The 24,401-nt window shown below is 38.0% G+C and overlaps 1 protein-coding gene and 1 pseudogene across 1 annotated transcript in view; both read left to right on the forward strand.

Annotated features, from left to right (window-relative positions):
• The window catches only part of HPGD (15-hydroxyprostaglandin dehydrogenase), a 28,703-nt gene extending 16,802 nt beyond the window's left edge, over positions 1–11,901 (forward strand). Inside the window, exons 5-7 of the mRNA XM_030879214.3 lie at positions 7,071–7,147; positions 9,759–9,922; positions 10,917–11,901. Coding sequence (XP_030735074.2) covers positions 7,071–7,147; positions 9,759–9,922; positions 10,917–11,055 — 380 coding nt within the window. The 3' untranslated portion in view covers positions 11,056–11,901. The remainder of the gene's footprint in view (positions 1–7,070; positions 7,148–9,758; positions 9,923–10,916) is intronic.
• A 2,877-nt stretch (positions 11,902–14,778) lies between these two features.
• The window catches only part of LOC132597540 (peptidyl-prolyl cis-trans isomerase FKBP4 pseudogene), a 44,372-nt pseudogene continuing 34,749 nt past the window's right edge, over positions 14,779–24,401 (forward strand).

Below are 24,401 nucleotides of genomic sequence, written 5' to 3' on the forward strand. Positions count from 1 at the left end.
GACATACTCACTTGAGCTCTAAGTTGTATCGACAACTATGTAATTACTTTGTGTTACAGTAGAAGAGCTCAAGTTACCACTTTAAATAACACATTCAAGTTAACCAAACGTGTTAAACATGGACAGAAGGGAAGTGGGGCTATGAAAGTAACTGGCAAAGTTTCTACCCCAAGAGCTATACGTGTTTCGTCAACATGGCAGCAACAGTTAGCGTGGCACAGGTGAAACAGAAGCACGATGAGAGGTACAAGGCTTTAGAACTCACATGGCTTGAAGAGCAGTTGGACTGGAATGTCACAGCAGACCAGAAATTTCAGGTAATCACGTGGTACAACCCTCTGCAACTATTTTTGCTTTAAAGAAGAGGGAGTAACATATTTAGCAAGTGCCAAGTTCCAGGCACTGTGATAAACTATTGGCTCTGTGATATCACATTGAACTTTTACAAATCCCTACAATAGAAGTCTGTTTAATTCTCTCCAATTTATAGTGGAACCACTCATCTCAAACAAGCTGCGTAACATGGGAAAGGTGGTGACGATTAGCAGTCGTAATAAAAGCAATTGTATGTTGCTCTATTTTAGTGTATATCGTACAATGGCTGAGTCTGCATTATTTGGATCTTAACTGGTCAGATGTCAACGGCTATGAGTACGTGGGCCACCTCCCTCGCTTAGTACCAGCGAAAGTCTTCGTGGTGTCCGTTTTGCTGTCCTATGGCTTAAAATTATTAAGAAGACACATACTAAAAGGAATCAGTAGGAAAGGCTAAATATTTATAAATTGGCCTTTTGAGGAATGGATAAAAGATGTAGGGGTTCCTAGCCATAAAGACTATTAAGAAAATGAATAGTCTTCTAGAATTCAACATGAGAGACATTACCTACGGGCTCTGTTTAGAGGCAGATTCTTCTGACTCAGTACGTCTGGGGTGGATCCCGCAATTCTGATGCTGATCCTTGACCCACACTTTGAGGAACCAGCCTCTAGTTTGCACAGGGACATTCTCTGAGTGGCTGAGAAAGCTCACCTTGGTTTCCTCTGATCACAGCCTAGGGGATAACTGAACTTTTAGGAAGGGGGATTGTGATGGGACCTTAGGGACAACTTTCTGAGAATTAACAATCCCTGGAAAGTGCTGCTGGGGTTACCTTTCTGGAAGGTAGAAAGATGTAGTCGTTCTGTGGAAGTTTATCCCACTTTTTATGTCAGGTCATACTTTAAGACATAATTTGTTAACGGCAAGCATGTGACTGGGGAGAAAAAGCAGCATCAGATAAGGTGTTCTGTTGTGTGGAAAAGCATCTAATAAGGAAGTCCACCAGTTACTTCAGTCCACTTTCTGCACAAACATAGATAAACGGATTCTCACCAGTTCTCTTTTTTTTCCTTATTAGAGAAGTGCTGGTTAACCACAGAAAGATGGGTAGACCGTTTCTTTTTTGATTTTAAAGAAAATGTGAGGAATTTTGACCCCTGCTTTTTAGCACAGCTGCTGAACTCAAGTTTTTATCATGCAAAGATCAGTATCCTTAGATTCTCAATTTCCTTTCCTAAGCTGAATTTCTTTAGCACTTCTGTATAGTCTATCTTACCTAGTTTCTATCCATTTAAAAGAAAATATGTTTAAGGATTCAGTACAACTGCCGTCTGAGCAGATTTCAGTTTTTTGCACAAAAACTTTTTGAGCGATTTACCTCCTGTGAAATGTAGATATTAAAGTTATCTTTTGTAAATACAGGTAGAAAGAATATTAAAGATAGAGGAACTAATGTGGAAAGGGAAATGATATTTTACTTTTCCAAATGCCTTCTTTATTTGTTCTATAATTACATGTGTCATTTTCAAGTATTTAGAATTTTTTTCATAATTATCCCATCAGTCAGTGCCATTTGGTGTTATTATCCTGAGTGGCTGTAGAAAATATTTCTCTGTTTCGTGGGTAGAATTTCTCCCTCTGTTGATACTATTTTTCTTAATCTACAGTTAGGACGGACATAAACCTGCAACTAAATTACACGTGTTGTATTTTGGAGAGAGAGCCATTTCACAATTCTTTAAGTAAACTTGCAGAGTGCTGGGCCCAGAATAAATAAGTATTGAAAATCTATTCTTAACTTTTTAAATATAAGGCATCCATTTTTAAGCACAATTAAGGATTCCCCACATCAAACAAAATGACATTTTTTTAGAGACTGTTCTCTCATGGTCTCAGTCCTTTGTTGTGTTATTCTTAAATCCTTTAACATGAAGACAAAATAATTTTGCTGTGCATATGGGAATTAATTTGCAAGATTTTAAAAAATCCAAATTAATTCCAGCAACTGGGCCTGTAGTCACTATCCTGGCAGAACTCCCTGTGAAGTCAGATGGGGTGATCTGGATGGTCAGATATCAAAGCTCTACCCTAGCCCTGCGCCAGGGGCTCTCAATAGAGCAGATTTAAAATACTACGTCAATATCCTTTGTATTTAAAGTAACTAAATACATAGTTCTTAAATGGATGCACTTCTGTAATACTTTTGAATTAGGATTAGCGAGAGTCCACGGTTTGCCAAGGTTCAGAAACCAAACCCAGTTAGGATGCTGTACCAGATTTGTGGCATTTTAGTGCAAAAGACACATTTTCATAAAAAGGTATAATGTGGATAAACAGGTAAATAAAACAATAAATAAGATGAGATGTTTCATCTTTAGGAAAAATGATTACATTTATATAAAGATAATGGCAAATAGTAATGCTTTTTATGTGTCAGGCACAGTTTTAAGTATTTTATGTAAATTAGCTCATTCAGGACTCAGAATAGCTACTATTACTACTCTATTTCACAGAGGAAAAACACCATGGTAGGCAGCAGTAACCCCTCCAAAAGTAACAGAGCTCATTGTGGTGGATTCAAGATTTGAGATCAGCCAGTCTGGCACCCAAAATCCAAACTACTGTGCTACAATCTGTCTCGACCAATTCAATTAAAAGGACATTTTTAAATGGTTAAGTAGTATAAGAAATAACATTCTGGCCAAATGGTGATCCTCCCCTTGGTTTTATACATTTCAACTAACTATTTAAAACATGTTTTCATTATATTTGGCACTTATTTGGTACCAAACACATATTTCTAAAATGAATTCACTCCTATAAAACCTTTTGAATTAGCACACACTGTATTTTAAGGGAAGAAAACTAAATTTCCCATCTCAAGACAGAGTAAAAGATCTTGGCTGGACATCTGGAATTCAAATTTGAAAATTGTGTGTGTGTGTGTGTGTGTGTGTGTGTGAGAGAGAGAGAGAGAGAGAGAGAGAGAGAGAGAGAGAGAGAGAGAGAATGAGAATGAAGGAGGCATGGAGAGAATGAATTTCATCCATAGGAGTGGATAAGGTCACCTAAGGAAAGAGTGCACATAGAAAAGCAGAGAGGACCAGGACCGGCTCTTGGGCCCCCAGCCTCTTTGTGGGTCTGGTCGAGGAGTAGGAGATGCTAGTTAGGGTGAGGTGGCAGGACACCAGCGTAAGGAGGGAGGTGTTTTAAGGAGAGCATCATGAACTGTGCTGGTTGCTACTGAGCAAAGTATCAAGCAAGATGAAGACCTAGCCTTAGCAGACGCCCGTCACTGGCAACCACCACAAGATCTGTTGCACTGGACTGGTCAGAGGAAAGCCTGGTTAGGGGGAGCTGTGGAGCAGTGGAGAGGTAGCTGGAGAAGGAAGTGAAACCAAGAAGGCTACTATTTTTAGATGAGTGATTTTGAAATGTTAATATCTCAAAGAAAAGCCATTCTCTTTTGATTCTGCACATGATAAAAGTAACCACTCTAGGCTTCTTAAAATAGTCCCATCTTTAATTTCTGCAACATGATGCTTAGCTTGTTTTCTTCCTACCTCCACTGGTTCATCCTTCTCAGTCTCTTGCCCCGTCATCCTCCTCTACCATGGAGGGCTGCCATGTATAGTTGTGCAGGTTGTAAACTGCAGGAACTCTGTGGGGCACAATCTCCACAAACTACCACGTGAGTGGTGTCCCCAGAGTCATATCAGACACATCCTGAACAATTCTCTGAGCTGACCCTTATTACTACCCTCAGAACAGGTTTTTATTTGAAGCACATGGAAACATTATATGTTGGTGCTGCAGGTCTAAGGTTGGTAACAGAGGTATGGCTAAACAATACGATACTGAAGTTGACCACAACAGCAGTAATGTTATACTTGGAAGGGAGAAATGGATCGTGAGACCCAATAGAAAATGTTGGATTTCTGAAAAATTTCCACCCCAACTAAAATCATTGTCAAAAAGAAAAACCTTAAAAAAAGCCTTGAAAAAAAAAACAAAAAAACCCCTTTTCTCTCTCCCTTTAGCCTCCCTTTTCAAAGCAGCAAACTGAGGGAGAGAGAGCAAACTTCTACACTGAAAGTCAGTTGGCAAGTTGGGGACAAAATCCCACACATCTTTACCTGTCTGAAACATAAGGAGCCACAGTTAAAATCTACATGTACTGGGGAGATAAAGAAAAACTCTCTACTTAACTAAATTAACTACAACTTGCCTAAATAAAATAATTGAAAAACAGAATTCTCTTTTTTTATAAGACCCCAAACTGAATATATCTATCAAAAGAGCAATGCATATGCAATTGATAGGTATATCCTTACAGTGTAATACCATTCAGAAAAAAAAAAAAGGAAGAAAGAGAAAAAAAAAAGGAAGAAAGAGAAATGAGCTATTGATACACATTACAACATGGATGAATCCCACAAGAATTATCCCGAGTGAAAGAAGTCAGACAGAAAAGTTTACACTGTATGATTACATTTATATAAACTTCTAGAAGAGGCAAACTAATCTATAGTGACACAAAACAGATCAGTGGTTGCTTAGGGGGAGGGGAAACGCAGAAGGACAGGATGATGGGGCACAAGGAAACTTTTAGGGGATGGCTGTGTTCATATCTTGATTGTGGTCGTGGTTTTGTGGGTGTAGACCTATGTCAAAACGTATCAAACCACACACTTTAAATATATGCAGTTTATTGTATGCCAGTTATACCAAAAAGCTGGAAAAATATCTTAAAAGGATGCCTTGATTTCTGAATGTCTGAAACGGATTTATGCAGCCTTTGATCTAATGCCAGAGAGTGAAAGCAATGCAAGAGGAAACATTCTGCAGGACTGCAGTGAAAAATGTCATTGGAATGCCACGAGAGTCATAAAGCTAAGTGCCACTCTAAAAATGCAAACAAATTCTGATTGCATCTGCAATTCTTCCTTTAAAGGAAAGTATGTGTTTTGCAGCTGGCTTCTTAGACAGAACCAACACAACAGTATTTGCTCTCTTTTGCTGCTGTGACACTTTGAACCAGTTTGGGTTCAGAAGTTCAGTGCCTCCACATGCATAACAGAAATTCATTCCCATTCATCTTTGACATCCTTGTGTTTTTTGTGGCTGTCAACAGCTCATCTCTGACTCAGATTCACTCTGCATTTCCTGCTGTCCGTGAATGCCACCTACAACCACTACCTTGGTCTCATAAACATTGAAGGAGCGGGTAGAACAGTGACTAACTTACAAGAACAAGAAGCAGCAACGCCTGGCTGCACCTGTTTATTGTCTTTATCTCGATCTGCTAATACACCTGTTCACCCTGTGGAGGCATCATGAATTCTTGTTGACTGACACTGACAAACTTAATTAACTTACACACGCTACTGAACAGAAAAAACAAAACAAAACAAAACAAAAAGAGAACCACGTTACAGTACTTTGAGATCATTGGGAGGACGCACTCTGTGTGATCTACCATCCCCAGGGATTTAAACTGCTCTTGAGCAAACGTACTTCATAAATTGAGACCTGGCAGGCACCCAGGGAGTGGTTAAGGTCCGCCATTATTACTGCACTTTGGTACAACACGCTCACCATCGGTGGGTTCTGGGACTAGTTAGCTGAGTGGAGATGACCACGTCTCAGCAGAATCATTTAGTAGTATCATGACATTTGACATTAATAACATTAAAGTAATCAGGGATCGCTCTTCCTTGGAGAAATCACAAATTTTAAAAATGGTAGAATGCGTTAACTCAAGAAATTAGTTAAAAGCCAAGATGTACAAATGGCTCTAGTTAAAAGTTTCACTGTAGATTGAGACAGAGAATTGACCATTATGAGAAATAAGCTTGATAGTGATAATAACTACAGAAAAATCAGTTTTTCTTGTTTTGTTTCTTCTGGTAGCGGGGAGCGGGTAACGTCGGGCTGGGAGATAGGGGGGAAAAGATGCCATACCTGCTGCAGTACCACTTTTTCTCCACACCATGGATTTAATCATAATTTTGAGCAGTTACTATTGTGTGTAAATGGAAAATTAAGCCAATTCTAAAGCTGCTTGAATTCTGTTGCTGAGTACATAATTATTAAAGGAAATAAAATAGGATCAAACATTTTTATTTCTGACTTTCTTTTCCTAAGTCATGGGATGAGAAGATCTAGGCATCTGCTACAGATCAGAATCAAAAGAAGTTAATTAACTTTTAATTTTCTTAAACACTTAGCGGCATTGTTCAGTGCAATTCATGACAGGGAAATGCTTACCAACTTATAACGAAGACAAATAATACTCTCCAGATCCCGCTTAAGCAGTTTAAAGTCCTTCAGCCATTTGGAAGCCTTAAAAAATAAAGAATATACACTTTTTAAAAATCCAGACATAAAAACTGAAAATTAGATAGTAACTTACTGGATTTCAAGATGATTCTTTCGGTGTTTTAGATAACACTGACTTCTCTTGTCTTCATCAGGGAAGCAGAAAAACTTATGTATCACTCTTGGCTACATCCCTAGGCGGTAGCTTACTGACCATAAATTTTGGACAGTATAGTAGAGGTTATAGGAGGAATAAACTATGCCTGGACTAGTGAGTTTTACAAAACTGTCCAGTGATTACCTTAGTGTATTTTCTAGATTAATCTTAAAATGGAACAGGCACAAATTATTCATTTTCATAGCAAGTATTGGGGTTTGTCTGCTCATTTTTTTAATAAAAGTGTTTTTGTTTTTTATTTGTTTGTCTCAGGGCTGATGCCTGTTGCACAACAGCCTGTTTATTGTGCTTCCAAACATGGCATAATTGGATTCACACGCTCGGCAGCGGTGAGGATACAACGACCGCAGTGTCTCTTTTTCTCTTTTCTGCACATATGTGACGCATGAGTTCTATGAAGTAGAGGGGAACAGGGTCAGAATTCAATACATCTGGATTAAAGATAGAAAAATAAGTTCTACTTCAATATTTATTATTAAAAAATAGTTTTCAGATCATGTAAAGGACTAAATATAGAATAATTTTATTTTACTTTAACATGAAATTAGCCATCTTATTTATTTACTTTATTTATTTATTGGCCTCACCACACGGCATGTGGGATCCTAGTTCCCGACCAGGGATCAAACCTGTGCCCCCTGCACTGGAAGCACAGAGTCTTAACCACTGGACTGCCAGGGAAGTCCCTAGAATAGATAATTTTAAAATGAAGTAGATTCTAAACATAGGTTACTGAAAAATATCCTTAAGGGTAAAAAATGGGAAGATATTCCTTATTTTTTTGAAACTGACTCCAAATTTAAAAATCATTAACTTAAGACTTCCTTAAACAGAATATACAGTATGCTCCAGGTGTTACTTGTCCCTGAAGATATGGTAAAAATGAGTGAGAGCGTGGAGAATGGAAGGAGGGGTGCGGCCAGAGTTTACCTGATAGGGTTGTCAAGGATGCTGTCTCCATGGAGACCTAGGGTGAAAGTGTACAGAGCTTAGGAAACTATTTTAGAACTTACTGACCACATGCATTGATAGCATGAAGTGCCTTTTTATAATAACTGAAAAAAAAAAAAGGGCAAGCTTGAATGGAGCCTGATGAGCAAGGGGAAAGGAGAATGTGATTGACTGGAGATGTAAGCAGAAGCCAGACGAAAGGCGGCTTATGAGTCAGGGTCATGAGCTTGGATTTTATTCTAAATACAGCCGTCAATGGGTTTTTTCTGCACAGGAGTGACAAGATTATATTTCCATTTGAAGAAGACCATTCTATCTGCTCTTTAGAGAATGTATGGGAATTCCCTGGCAGGCTGGTGGTTAGGACTCTCACTGTCAAGGGCCTGGGTTCAATCTCTGGTCGGGGAACTAAGATCCTGCAAACTGCGTGGCAAGGCCAAAAAAACCAAAATAAGACATAAAAAGAGAGATTCAGAAAGAATGTATGAGAGAGGACAAGTGCAGAAAAGGAAAGAGCAGTTGGGAGACCTCTACAGTGGTTAGTCTAGGTGAGATGGAGAGAGGGGCCAGATGAACAGGAAATCATTGATAACAAGAAACGCTAGGGATAGAGAAAGCAGATGGTGAACGGTAAATGTTCAGTCAAAAAGGAAGATTGGCAGCTCTCACACTCTTAATTAAAATTGCTTGGAAATTTTAATTTAATTTGCAAAGACTTAATCTTTAATTCAACTTTTAATGAACACATAACACTACTACAAAGCAAAGTAAATCAAAGCGAAGACCAGAACTGTTGCATTTACAGTTATAAGACTGGACACCTGTACAGCTGATGCTCATTATTTGTTAGTTATGTTCTATAAATTCACTTGCAAACACTGAATTAGAGGGTACTAAACTGTTGCTCATAGGGGAAATTCAGGGTTAAGTTCCTTTGAACCTCTGGCTACAACATTTTGAATAACCAATCAACACATAGCCTAGTTTTATGTATATTTCTGTTTAAAGACACCTTATTTAATATGCATGGTGTTTAATATGTATTGTATTAGCATGGCAAACAGCATTTATACCTCATGCCTGAAGGAAGCTCCTCTAACACGTGTATTTTATCCATAGGCACATTGCAGCCTTCTTGCACTTAGAAATACTAGACAGCACTTCAGCACTATGCCTTGAAGACATTTCAGATAGCAAAATCATCAACACAAGCACAAAGATGAGAAAAACATGGGCAAGTACCACGAAAAGGACACTTGTTCATGGTGTAAGAGCTGAAACAAGGAAGCAGAGCATCGTTTTATTTGACCTTGGTCCACATCAGGCAACTCAAATTTCTTATTACTCCGTGCTTGTCCACAGAAAACCTTGAAAGCACCACAAGTATTGATTAGGGGGGTTATGAATGAATGTTAGCAAGAAAGCAAATGGAATCCACAAATAATTGACTTACATTTTGTTTTATAAATAGTTCAAATAAAAGCCAAAGAAGGTTAGTCTAAAAATAATTAAAATTGTCTTCCAGATAGTGCAAATTACTGAGTGTCTTTAGAATCAATCAAAGTCCTAAAATTTTCCACTAACAGTATTTTTTAAGTAAGTATTCTCTTTAAAATACAACCCCAATTTCAAAGAAAACTTGGGATATCAATTCTAAGCCTCAGCTTCTTACCTTCAGCTGCCTGCAGTGTTCAGTAGATAAGAGCACTTTAGATAATCAAGTATTTTCAGGAGTCGCCCAGTAATATTGATATTTTAAAAAAAGTAATTAGGTGAGACTTGCAAGAATTAGTTCAGCACTTTAGTTATGTATTCTTTTACTTTCTGCCACCAGTCAGCCTTACCGTTGTCATCCTTATATAGCTAGAAGGACAGCTGTCTAGTACTTTTCACATCAGCATCTTTTAACTAGCTTTAATTATCAGTTTATCCTATGTTATACATTTACAAAACTCCTGAAATCTGCAACCTTCTATTTCCAATTGGCAGATGGCTGCTAATCTCATGAACAGTGGTGTGAGACTGAATGCCATTTGCCCAGGCTTTGTTAATACACCCATCCTCAAATCCATTGAAAATGAAGAAAACATGGGACAATATATAGAATACACGGATCATATCAAGGATATGATGAAATACTATGGAATTTTGGAGTAAGTAAAACTATACCTATCTTCCTTTACACAATGGAGCAAAGTGCTATCTAGACATAAGCAATCGAAAGGAAAAAAAATTAGCTTTTAAATTTGAGAAACTCATGCAAGCTTCAAAGTTTTGGTTTGACAAAATCTCTGAAAAAAAATACTTTTTCTGGGTTTCCGAATAGAATATGTTGACACATCATGAATTTTGCTGTTAGGTATAAAGAATGCATCATTAATACCTTCAACCATAATCAGATACTTTTTTTTAAAGGTGATGTTTAGTTGTCTTTGGAAGCAATGATACCTTATCTGCCTAAATTCCAAGCAATATTCATATATACCCTTTGTGAAATTAAATATGCCCCCCTAACTTCAACCACTTTCCTAGAAACAACTGGTCAACACACGTTTGGGGAACCATGTCTGAGTTAGAGCAGTTGGCGTCTCACAGGACGGAGTCATCTGGATCTAATCCTGACTTCACCACACTCACCATGAACTTATCCATCAACCTCTACTTACCTTGATTTTCTTGCATGTAAAATGGGGATAATACTAAAACAAACTTAGGGGACTTTGGAAAGTCCACAAATAAGTTGATATATGTAAGGTACTTAAAACAGTAGCAGATAAATAATAGACGCTCAATAAATGTTAGTTACAATTCTTCAAATTTCTACTCTAATAAACATTTCTATCTGATAAGTCTAAATTCTACTGATAGGTTAAAGATGGAAAAATAATCATTTACTCAATGTAAATAATAAATATAAATTTATGAATCCTTCCTATAAAATAACAGAAGGGTGGGTGTGGAAATCTACCACTAAATTTATAATTTAGTCATCTAATTGAATAAAAAACGAAAGTAGCAATAGCTTCATGATATACATTTCCCTATTACATGTTAAAGGTGATAGATACTTCAAAAATAACTCAAGACGATGTGATAATTATGCCTCATTCTTTAATTTTAAAACCCTGATGTTTCCTTTATTTTTAGCCCATCAATGATTGCCAGTGGATTAATAACACTCATTGAAGATGACACTTTGAATGGGGCTATAATGAAGATCACAACTGCTAAGGGAATTCATTTTCAAGATTATGATACAACCCCATTTCACACGAAAGCTCCGTGACCATCTTATGTGTCAGCTTTAGCCGAAAATAAGCACAAATGACTTAGACCACATCTTCATTTGAATACAGCTTTTTCAATGAAATGTTATCGTTTGAAGCTTTCCTTTCATGCACGTGATGTTCATTTTTTCTAAATGATTAGTTAAGTATATAGATTTAAAAAATGAGGAACTATCAAAAATATGACGTGGACCAAAGCTAGGTTTTGACCTTTATAGCCTAAGTAATGATTAAAACAAAGGATATTCCAGGAATATTCTGCCTTGCAGAAAATATATTTAAATTTGTGATTCATAAATGTTAATGTTTTTCAGAACATCATTTTAAAGGAGATACTTGAATTGTTATTTATATCAAACCAGATGTGAAAAACTCATTTTGTTTCTATGTTCGCACTTTAAAAGAAGGAAGCTACCTACAACGGCAAATATTTAGTAACAATAACTTTTACTTATATACCATCTTTCAGCCGAATAGTTCAGCTCTTTGAGGATGTGCCACCTTTGGGAGCCCGTAGGTAAGGAATAAATTACAGTGTGAATATATCCTAAATGAAAAATCTAATGTATGGAAAAGTGACAGAAATGAACTGGCTGAGATGTTAATCCACAGTTCAGCCTCCCATCTGGGGAAAACATTTCTTTCCTCTCTGCTTACTTTAAGAATTTTGACTACAAAAATCTCAGGAATTAAACTGTTAATAGTTACAGCAAAAAGGATAGTTAGTGCTCCTAAAACAAGCTTGTTAAGAAAAAAATACAAATGTAATTTTTTTCAGATTACTTCTTTGTTTATTTGTACCAATTTCAAAAATGCCTACTTTTCAATAAAACTTTTTTTTCTAATCTTCAGAAGTTACTTAGTGTTCTATGTATACCTACTGAGAGAAGGAAACCAATTTTGTCAACACCTCAACTGAAGATGCTTTTGTGTTTTCAAAGCGGTAATAACAAGAGGTAAAAATAGGTGTGATGTTTTGCCATTTTCCCTGTCAGGTATTTTAAGACAGGATCATTCAATGCACCTGCTTTGGGTAACACGATGTGCAAGCAATAATTAATGCTAATAATAGTGAAAGCACAAGATTTCCAAATCAATCATTTCTTCATAGAAATACTGTAGAAGTAACACATTCTGCCTGCTAACTCCAAAGCTCCCAGGTGGGAGCAAAATCCATCCACGTGAGATTAATAAGGATTTCCTAGAGATATTGGCAGGTTGTCAGATCTTGCTCTGTTTTAATTCTGCCACAGAGAACTGTTGCCTTCACTTCTAAGGAGTGCATTGAATATGAGTGACTGTTGTCTAGATGTCCACATAACGTCTTTGAAAAACACCAAGTAGTGAACATCTAAGAGAAGTTGTAAAATTAGGCACAAACTTGTTCAAACCTTGTGGCAGTAACTAACCAGTCGATGATATAGGTATGAGGAATATCATTTATCTCAACTCTTTTTTCCATGGTAATGTTCAAAGCTATAGCTTAAACTTTTCATTTGCGGATAAGTCTTTGCACTGCCGGCCTTCAATATACTTTGTGCTTTGAATTATTGTTTTTAAATCAATAAACTATGCAGACATTTAAAACCACATACTGAGTAGAACTGAAAAAAAAATGCATTATATTTTTAAAAGTTATTTTTACATTAAAATGTATCTTATATAAATAGCTTTAAATAAATCTATAATGTTATAGGTGTAGAGCCCTATATCAAGGGCACAGGACAAAAATCTCGGGAATTAACTGAGCCCACATAGCGACTGTTGCCATGGGCTCTCCTGACCTAAACCGGACAGCCCTCGAGTCCATATTAGGTAAAATATTCACCATGTAGCAACCATGTAGCATCCTGACCAATCACCTAATGCCATCCTGCCAGCAGGAATTTTCTTTGTCTTGAGGCTATAGAAGTTGGCTACTAGCCCACAAAGGGGGTCGGCTCTCCCTGGTCCATCAGGAAGTTGACCCCTGTATTCCCCGCACCCCTCACTAACTCTGCTCTTTGTTCTCAATAAACTCACTCTCATTTAAAATACTTTGTGTCTGGAAACTCTTCTTCCAACCCACGCACGGACCACAACAATAGGGTACCTCTATTTACTGGTTAAGAAAAAAAATAAATATTAAATTTGCAGCGGGGGGAGTCTTAATTTCCTTAATTGAATTTTTCAGTGAAAACCCTAATGTAAATAATTTTTTTCAAACCTATTTTTCTTAATAAATGAAGCAGGGCTCCCAGCGCAGCAAAACTAAAAATATGTTGGCACTGAAAAAAGATTAAGAGACTGGATAATGCCATTGAAATATTCAACACAATTGTATAAAATTATAAACATAATTTTAAATATTTGCAGTACCATTTAAAATACAAGTGATTATGTGATGATTTCAGTCTAATTTTGCCCTGTTTATAAATTTGGGATACTGAAGAGGTCTGAAAGTATACATTTCTAATTTAGGTCATTTCACAAATTAAGTATCATTTGTAAATAGCTTTTTACTTACATTAGAATTTCAGAACTCAGTTTACCGGTGCTCAGGAAAAATGAGCGGATCCAGGATCACAAATGTCATCGTCCCTCCATGCCTTCCCTGTTGGTAGCTTCTCTATTAGGCAGCTCTCTCCATCTGATGGCTCCCAGGATCCATCCCTGATTCTCACCAGCTTCCAGTCTGGCCAAACAAGAAAGTGTTTTTGGTGAGTTCATTGGCCTATCTTAGCTTATGTGCCAACTATTGAGACGTTCTTTGTGGTCACAGAGATAGCGTCTCTGCTTGACCAAAACTAGATGACATGCTTCCGCCAGAGCTGGTCAAGTTGGAGAGTCGGGGGGACAGGAGAGGTGGGCAGGAAGTTGACCTGAACCCTATGGACTAAGAAAAGGAGAGGGATAGTTTCCAAGAGGAAAGCAGGTGAACACACACTGAGATAACCAAAACAATAGGTGGCCACTATGCAGGAAGACAAAGAAAGAGTGAGCAGAGGATGAGTTATGCCTCAATCCTTTGGATACATTTTCAAAGATGATCACGGTTCCTGTAATATGCCGAGACCCATGTTTTCAAACTGTGTCACACTGGGTAGGATATGCTAGAAGAAAATGAATAGGAAATATAGCAGGAATCTCACGCATATATGATTGCACTCATTCTCAATATAAAATATATTTCCTATTATGAATCAAAGTGGAAAAGGGTTGAAAAGATACTTGCTTTAATAAAGGCTGTAATCTTTGCCTCTAGATTTCCTTCTCTTTTGAATTTATGACTGCATTACCATTTTAATTCTAGGGCTCCATTCAAATTTATTAGCACGATTTCTAATACCTCTTACTAAAATTTCCTCCTTAGCATATAGTTATGTAACAGAGAAGAGCAAAGCTGACTCCTTATTAAGTCTTTCCGTTTAGTTCTAACATTTGTGTTCTATTGCCTGTGCTTAGTCATGCTGGCTCTGCACCTTTTAGAAAAGAATATACAGGATAGCCCATTCTCAAGGCTCCGACCTTTGAAGGTGTAACACTTTTCCATTCATTTAGAGATAAAAAGTTGCAGAACAGAGAATAACATTTGTCTTGTTGGAGGCTTATAGGAACATCGTGACCTGACCTCCACGGACAGCTGCAAGAACAAAGGATTCCAGCACCAAGAAGTCTGCAACAACCAACCACACCCCCTCCCCTTTTAGTACAAAAGATGCCTGAAATCTAAGTGGGGTAAGATGGTTCTTTGGGACACTAGTCCAGCATCATCACGGTCTGCTGGCTCTCCAAGTAAAGTCGCTATTCCTTGCCCCAACAAGTCGTCTCTCGATTTATTGGCCTGTCATGCGGTGAGCAGTACAAGCTTGGACTTGGTAACAGTTACACAAAATATTAATAGGGATTTCTAGGTTTAACTTTGAAACATTGAAATATCTCCCCCTACCCCCAGTTTTCAAGTAACCCTTCCATACATATATTCACTCATTCAACAAATAATCACTGAAAAGTTATTTTGTTGGTAAGTTTATATATGCAAGTTGTGTTACATATTGTGTTCTATGTAGCCATTAGTGCACACATATATTGGTCCTCTCTGGAGAACAGCATTCAAGTCTGAAGGACTCTAATATAAGGAACCAGTTACAACAGTACGGAAGAACTGAGGAGACAAACATGGGATGATGAAGTAATCCGGCAGCAGCAGGAAGGCACCACCACCTCCAGAACTGGTGGGATGCAGGGTATCAGTACCACCAGGAACCACCAGGGAGGCTGCCATGCAAAGTTGTGACTACAGAGCAGGGGCTGTCCCGTGGTTCTTAGGGATGCCACCTGCCCTGCCAGGGATGCCATCTTAAATGAAAGTAAGAGGAAATCTCCCATCTGCCTGCCCTTCAGTATTCCTGTCAGTGTCTCCCAGCTGAGAAGGGGGTCAGGAAAATGTAGTTTGCAGGGTCAGCCCCTTGTGATACAGAGCCAAGCAGTGGAGTGGAAAGGAATGGATTTGAGAATAAACAGGCAAATGACAGGCATGACATACATTGGATATGTTCCCTGCTACAGTCATAGATTTGAGCTTTAGCGTCAACTTGCTTTTAAAAGTCATTTGTAAAGATATCACTCTAACTCCATAATAATATAATGGTGCAATATTCTGGGGTCTAATTCCACAATAGCTAGTGACCTTACAGTCATCTTGCATGTATGTAACAGCCTATGCATTTAGGCATAATGATGCATGAATTTATTATTAATTCCTATCAGTAATCCTTAAGATCATTTGTCTTCTTTGTCTTAGACTCAAGAAATACTGTCTCTCCATCACTGTATAGATGCTGTGAAGGATACAATGATATTAAAACACGTTGACTGTCTTATTAAATCCTACCACATTTTTGGGTTCAACCTCCTGAGTTTAAATTGTAAGAGGATAAACTGGTAAATTCCTAGATTTATATTACCCTAAAGCAATTGCATGCTAATCAGACACCATTATCTAAAACCTAAATGTATAAGCTTAAGTAAATTTTTATTTCTTTGCTCTTAAATTTATATATGTGTGATACGTAGAGAGAAACATATAGATATAGATATATATTTGCTCCTGGACCCACAAAGTAATTTATAGAACTTTGTGTACTTTGTAATCATTGAGTATGAGTAGCAGAGGATTCAGATAAACCTTGAAATTCATGACTTAACACAACAGAGTTGTTTTTCTTTGCTCACAGAGTCCAGTGCTGGTATTCAGTGAGCATATTTCCACGAGGTGGTTTAGGCTGCTTTGCCTTGTAGCTCCACCGTCTAGAGCTTTGCAGTCATTCAATTCCAGCCAGTGGACTGGAGAAGAAAAAATGGAGAACGTATACCTGCTTCTTAAACATTTCAGCCCAAAAATAACATTCATTATTTTACTCATAGCCCACTGGTGAGAGCTAGTCTAAAAGTCCTATCTAGATGCTGAGAAATGCAGACACATACATGCCTCCCAGAAACAACTCTACACAACAGAAAGGGCGCATGAATTTTCAAGGGACAAACACATCTTTTGTCTTTGCCACATCTACTGTCTCTATAAATCCCGTGTTCCTCACACGGAATACATTCGCTCCCACTCCAGGGAAACATCCTAAAATCCCATGCAGTTACTATACCCAACTCAAATCCAGATCTCCAATAGCGGCACTGCCCTCTCCTTTAGGACATTGTGGCTTCTCATGATCAAGGGATGATTTATCTGGCCTGAGCACACACTCTACAGTCATGAGCAGAGAGAAAATCTACAATCAAATCTCTCATTTAGAAAAGGGAAGAATGGGATCACTGGTCAATAGCCATGGTACAACCCTACAAGTAGGCATTGTGAGGTCTCTGCCCTAAAGTGGAGACTTTCTTGACTTTCCTACAGTCTTCAATTTGGGATTAATGATTTCACCATTGTGCCGGAAAGGGGAGGCGGAGGGGGACTCTGACTTTGCCCTAAGCGGGAGGGGGACTCTGGCTTTTTTGCTGTATTATCCTCTGTGGTTTGTTTGTTTTTTGGGGTTTTGGGGGGTTTTTTTGGTACCAGATCTTCTGGGAAGTGATGTAGTTTTCACACACGCTATCCTGTCAATGCAAGTTTCAAAACCCAAGGTTTACTTTAAGTCTTAAACAGTTAAAGGCTTTTTCAGTCTGGTGTGTGATTTCTTTAGCTGAGCAATTCAAAAAAAAACGAGTAGGCTTCTGCTCTGTTTGCTTCCAGTTGATTTCATTTGCCTGAAAAACACCCAGATATCTTGAATAGTCATAATTACTAGTCATAATCCTTCAGGCTGATATATTTCTTTGAACCTCCTCCCCCCATTCCTTCTCTTCTTTCAACGTAAGGGTAGTTACATTGAGGTAAGCCAGCTTGGAGGGAACTCTACACTAGTAGTTTGTGGCAGAACTCTGCTTTAATGGATCTTTAATGCAGAAAACATTTCTGAATCTTATCTTTTCATATTTGGAGTCTAAAACCATTTGAGTTTTCAATCCAAAAGGCTCCAAATTTCTGGATTCTCTCTTCTCCTTTTCTTTCCATTTTTACTGCCAACTAAACTATATCAGCCTGAGTTTAACTGCTAGTTCTATTCCTTGCTAAATGTAACCAGAAGACACCAAAAGATACCACTAGCATTCTGTCTTCCAACCTCTTCATCTAGAAATCAGCCTGAGTAGGCAGGGGAGACACTATACTTGTCAAATGTTTCATCTTTGCTTAACAAGTTCCTCAAGTTTTGCAGCCTCACTGAGTACTGACCTACTAAGCCAATGACACTGCTGAGAAGTATAACAAAATGGCTATCCAAAATGTGTTGAATATCTTGTGATTGCCCTCCCAGGCTGCTGATATATAAAGACCAACTACTCCTTTGCCTGTCAGCACCTGATTTGGTTCAGTCAACAGGAGGCTCTCAAAAGAGGCTGGAGGACCAGAGGAAAGTGAGGTCAGGGTATTTTTCCTTGGCTTCATTCCTGAGTTGTTGGTATCAGCATCTGTCTGGGAGTCCTTCCCCTATAGCTACTCACAATACAGCCTGGTAACCATTCTCTTCTCCAGGTCCTTGGGTGGTAATAATCTCCTGCAGTTACTACCCCAGGGTCCTACGCTCCCCCTTGCTATTTCCCTGAACACCACAGATAACTTTATAAATAAATGTTTTACTCAGCTCTCTTCAAATTGCCCAGTTTGAGAGTGCCATTTCTCTCCTGCCAGAACTATAACTAATAAACTCAAACTTATCAAATGACTATTAGCTAGAGCTGTTACTCTTTCACTCAGTAGCACCCTGTCGATGGAGTTTAAATTAGGTGAAACTGGGGTAAAACACCTCATACTATTGGTAGTAAAAGGAGAATTCACAAATAACAACTTCAGGAATAAAAACAGGTTCTGTAGAAAATGAAAAGATAGTACAAGGATATTATTAACAAATTGCAATAGTAAATACATTAAATGGGAAAATACCGAGAAATATACAACTTACTAAAATGGACACAAGTAGAGAAAGAAAATTGGATTAGTCAGATAACTACTAAAGAGATTGCAAACTAGCCAATTTATTTGATCTATAATTGGATACTTCCCATAAAGAAAGTCTTTACCCAGATGGCTTCACTGGTTAATTCTCTCAAATATTTAAGGAGGAAGCAATTCCAATGTTACGCTGACTCTCCCAGAATACAGAAGAAGCCAGTTCCCAATTTATAACCTTGATTTCAAATACGGACCTTAAAAATAAAAGTTATTTTACCAGCAAAAATGGGTTTATTCGGGAATAGCAGAGGAATAGCAATTCAGGAAAAGCAAGCTATGGCAAAAGCCATAGGCAAGTCCAACACACAACAAAAAGGAATGTTATTTTCTAGAGAGAAAAGGAGCAAAATGGAAGGGGTTATTTTGAAAAAAGTCCATCCGAGAAAAGTGAGAGTTCAGGGTGATGACGGTTTCTCACTGGCTGAGTTGCTGGGGTAGTCAATTTCTTGTAGGAGACACCATGTACATCTTTTCCTGTTGGGACCTGTGATGCATGATTCTTTCCTGTTGATGATTCTTCTGTTGGGGTCTGCAATTGACAATGCTTCCTGTAATTGACATCAGGTGGTACTGCCTGAGAGCTCCCCCTTTTGGCTTCCTGACTCCATCTTAGTGAGGTTTTCCTTTATTAATTTTCACCAAAACCTTCCAAAGACATTTTTTTTTTTTTGGTGGTACGCGGGCCTCTCTCCCGTTGCGGAGCACAGGCTCCGGACGCGCAGGCTCAGCGGCCATGGCTCACGGGCCCAGCCACTCCGCAGCATTTGGGATCTTCCCGGATCGGGGCACGAACCCGTGTCCCCTGCATCGGCAGGCGGACTCTCAACCACTGCACCACCAGGGAAGCCCCAAAGACATTATTTTAAAAAGTGTAGCTCAATAACACTTGTGCCACAATAAACACAAAAATTCTAAATAAGTTAGCAAAAAACTCTTCCACATCAAAAAATAACAGAAATCAACAAATTGGTTAATATAGTAATTAAATTTGGTCTAATATTCAAATTGAATCAGTGAAATTATCATATTAACAAAATAACTTTAAAAATCATTTTAATATATGCAGAAAAAATACAAGTATCCACAAAGTACAGCATATTAATATTGAAAAGTTTTTCAAAATCTTTTCTTCTGCAATTGGGAACAAATCAAGGATGTCCACTCTCTCTCCTTTTATTTTAAATTGTACTGAATGGTCAATCCAGTGCAATCAGGCAATGAAGGGAAATGGCATTGTAAAACATTGGAAAGGAAAAGATAAAACTATCATTGTTTGCAATGGATGTGACTATCAATGAGCAAAAGTCTAAGAAATTTAAATTATTAGAATTAACGATGACTTTAGCGTTGTAGACTACCAAAAAGTGGCCACAATTCTTTGCAGCTTCTCCCAATGAGAGGTGGAGTCTATTTCTCCAACCCTGAATGTGGGTTGGCCTTGTGACCTCCTTTGTCACAACAGTGCAGGAGAATCGATATTGTGTGATTTCGGGAGAGGCCTTCGCATGTTTCTGCTCTTGTGCATGGAATCCCGCCACCTCATGAACAAGCCTGAAGCTAACCTGCTGGTGGATGAGACATCACATAGGGAAGAACCAAAACCCTCCTATTAGCCAGTTCCCAGCCATCCCCCCACCCGGCAGCAGATACATGAGTGAGCCTCACTGAAAGATTAGCCAAGCCTGACTCAAAGCAGCTGAGCCCAGCCCAAATCACCAACCTCCAGAATTGCAAGATAAATAAATTGTTGTTTTAATCCATGAATGTATGGGTTCTTTGTTATGCAACAAATGCTAACTAATGCAGGAAGGCTCTGAAAACAAAGAGAGTATAGAAAAATATGAGAAATTCCTAAAACCAGGAAAAAAATATATATAGTATGTTCAACAGCGTAAAAATTACCAAGTAGCCTCTGGCTTTGATGGGCTTCAAGAAAGAAAGAAAGAAGGAGAAGAAGAAGAAAAGAGGAGAGGGGGAAATGGAAGGAAGAAAGAAAGAAAACTAAAAGAAGCTTGACTGAATGCAAAAAAAAAGAATCGTCTCACTGATGGCATAGGAAAGCTATCCAGGCAATCAGAATTTAAGGGACCAAGATGCTGGAGAGAAGATAAACCCACTGAAATGAGCATGGTATTTCTGCTATTTTCTGTTGAGACACCACCAATTTGTAAAAGCACAGAGATGCTTTTACTGAGCAGAGCATGGTTGCTAAACTGCAGAGAAGTAGAATAGAACAGACTTAAAAGAGTTACATGGCGCGGAGAAATGGAGCTTAGGACTATCAAACAGCCAGGACTTAAGAGGAAAAGATTGTGGAAAGAAAGGATATACAGAAAAGAAAGCCCAACGATCTGAGCCAGTTTCCCCCCAAGCCATTCGCAGCTTGGTTTGAGAGACAGGCAAACTTGGTGAAAAGCTAAGCATAGCTCTCATCAGTATCACTACGTGAGGGAGAAAACAGTTAAGAGCCAGTTCCCATTATGGTGGTGAGGTAATAAAAAATAGCCCAGGCTTTCATCTGAGGCCCCCAAAAGGTTATACTTTATAAGTAAGGGCAAACCAGAAATAGAGACCAGGCCTTATGAAGACTAAAACCCAGACTCAAATCAGCTTAATATCGTATTAGATTTAACTGATATAATATTATTCTCCTGGTCTGCCATATGCTATTAAAAACCTTCTCTGGAGAAAAATTATCAGCCAAAGCTTCCATAACTTTTCATACACAATTTCTAGCATTCCAATACAAATTAATATACATAAAAACAGATAGTGATAAAATAATAATGTATTTTTAAAGACAGTCCCTAAGGGCCAGATATTGCAGTCATCAGAAACAGACTTTAAAATAATTATGATTAGTATATTTAAAAATTAGATGACAAGATTGGGAATTTTGCTAAAGAACTAGAAATAATAAGAGTCCTAGAACTGAAAATACAATAATGGAAATTTAGAAAACAATAGATGAAATTAAAGATTAGACATAGCTGAAGACAGGATTTGTGAGTCTGATCTGTGAATAAGAAAATAGGTCAGCAGAAAATGTCTAGACTGAAACAAAAAGAGGAAGGGGGATGAGAAATACGGAAAACAGTATAAAGGAAATATAGACCTTCAAACAGTCTAATATGAGTGCAATTAGAGTCCTAGAAAAGAAGGAAACAGAAATTGAGGTAGGAGCAATATTTGAAGCCAATGTTCAAGAATTTTCCAAAAGTAATTCAAGCTTCTGATTCAAGAATCAATACAAATGACAAGAAGAAAATCCTGCCTTGCCAAATAGATAGTAAAACCCACTGAAAACCAATGACTGAATGAAATCTTAAAACCAGCCAGAGGGAAGCAAAGGAGCAAAAATAAAATTGGCAACAGACTTCTTACCAGTAACTGCCTAAGTCAGAAGACAATGAAATAATGTTTCAAGTTTCAAAACAAACAAAAAACCTAGAGTTCTACATGCAGAAAAAAAAAAATCTTTCAAAATTGAAGGTGCAATAAAGATATTTCCAGAAAAAACAAACAAACAAACAAACAACTGGGAGAACTTATCACAACAGATCCACATTCAAAGAAATACAATCAAGGAGTTTTTCAGGCAGCAGAAAGGATCCCCAGATGGAGAAAGAGAAATGCAGGGAGATATGAAGGATATTGGAAAAGGAAAGGGAAGTGAGGAAATAGAAATAAGTATTTATTTTATTAAGCAATGAAACTACTGACTTTCAGGATTTAACATATATGAAAGCACAGAAGTTAAGAGTAAATAGAGTTAAGGTGCTCTACGGTATCTGTATTTTCTAAAATTTGGTTAAAAAACACTAATTTATATTAGATATCAATAAATCAAGCATGCCTATGGTAATATATAAGATAAATCATGTATAACCAGTAAGCTAATTGAGAAGAGATCTTAATAATAATAATTAGCTGATGAGTCCAAAGGAAAGAAGAAAAAACAGTACATATAATGGTGGACCCAATAGAACACAAATAGGTCTTTGAGTGAGCAAATCGTAATTTGTCATCCCACACTTCTCTTTACAACCCCCTTGGTTTCCCCCCGCAGTTAGGACAAAAATTCTCATTTGAGTTATTGTAAGGAAGACAGAATAGACGTAGTTTTCTCCAAGGAACAGAACTGTGAATAAGTGGAGGTCCAAGTGATGTGGTATAAGGTACCATCAGAATTAGGATACTCCAAATGAAATACATTTGCCCTGGAAGCAGACAATTCATTGCTCATTGAGATGATGGAGGCTGATACCAGTTAGCCACCTATTAGGGATATTGTGCACAGCATTTCTACCTAAGTGGGAAATTGGACCAAAAGAGCTTTAAATCTCTTTTAACTTTTGTTTCTATTCTATGCCCTATATAATGGTCTTTGCAGTTTAGTTTATACAAAGTAAATACCATCCATGATAATGTTGATACTTTTCCTTAGTCACAAAAGGTCATTATGGTATTCCTGCACTATTTTGCTTCCTTTCTAACTTTTTTAATGTCGGTTTTCCCCTATCTATTTAATAGATGAAGTATTTGGTAGGAGGCTTTCCAGAACTGTGTACCTACTTTGCTGCTTCCCCATCGTATAGCCAGGTGCCTACTTCCAGCCTACGGCAGGGACCTTTTCAAATGAATCACGGAGGCTGCCTAATTTTGGATAAATCCAAAGACTACTTTATTCAGATTGCGTGGCAAAAGGCTCACAAAATGTTAGTTGATTAATGGCCTGCTCCATTCTTCCTGCCCATGGGGATGGGAGGGGGGAGGTTTTCTTGGCAAGGAGGATGTTTTGAGCACTGTTTTCTTAAGTAAACTTTATCACCCTTATCTAATGGCTGCTCAAGTATTATGGTGAAAATGATTTTTTTGGTCACTTCCTATGTCTTACCAGTGAGGGGATGTTGAAAGTTTACAGGAACAACACAAGCAGACACCTAGGGTTTTATGGGGATGAACGTGCTGCCTTATATGAAACTGAGTCAGAAAGTTGCATCTTTCTGGTCTTTGATCTTTTGTTTTCCTCATCCCTCTGACCCACTTCTACTGCCCCAAATCAAGTTCTCATAACATCTTACATGTGCTAAAGTAATTTTACTTTTCTCATTAACTGCTCTTAAGTCCCCAGTGTCTATTAACCCGAAATACTGATGTGGTGTAACCTAACACATGCTCTAACTGGGTCACTCCCCGGCTCAGAACCTTCTGCCTTCTGTTTCCAGAGGCATGAAGTCCAGACCTCCAGCCGAACATTCCAGACCTTTCCCAATCTGACCACCACTCACCAGTCCTGCCTTATCTGAGCTCATCCTTATCAAATTATAGGCTTCCCCAAATCCAGCCCCACCCCACCCCAGCTTTTGCTTATTCTCTTCCCTTTTTATCCTCATCTGTAAATCTTCTCTATATTGAAAGGAGAAGGAGAATGTGCCAGGGGATGTTTTGGATAGAATTCCTGCAAGTGGAAGAAAATTAAAATTGGGGGTGGGGGAGGCGATGATGGAAGTTTTAGGGTAAAGATGCTAGGAAAAAAATTTGGATAAATTTCAGAGAAACATGGATTTCATATTTAGCCTAGTATAAAAGCATAAGGAATAGATTTCTGAATTACCTGCATACAGATGTTTGTAATCATTGTTGATTCAGATGCAACTGAACAATGAATAAGCTTTTCTTATTATAATCACAGCACCTAAGACAGAAAAGCAGGCCTTTCCATGGTGCCCAATACCTCGCTGGTTAAGTGCTTATCACATAGTTAAGTGCTTTTTTACATGTTGGTTCACCTGAACT

The sequence above is a fragment of the Globicephala melas genome, chromosome 6, assembly GCF_963455315.2.
Source record: "Globicephala melas chromosome 6, mGloMel1.2, whole genome shotgun sequence".
NCBI lineage: Eukaryota > Metazoa > Chordata > Mammalia > Artiodactyla > Delphinidae > Globicephala > Globicephala melas.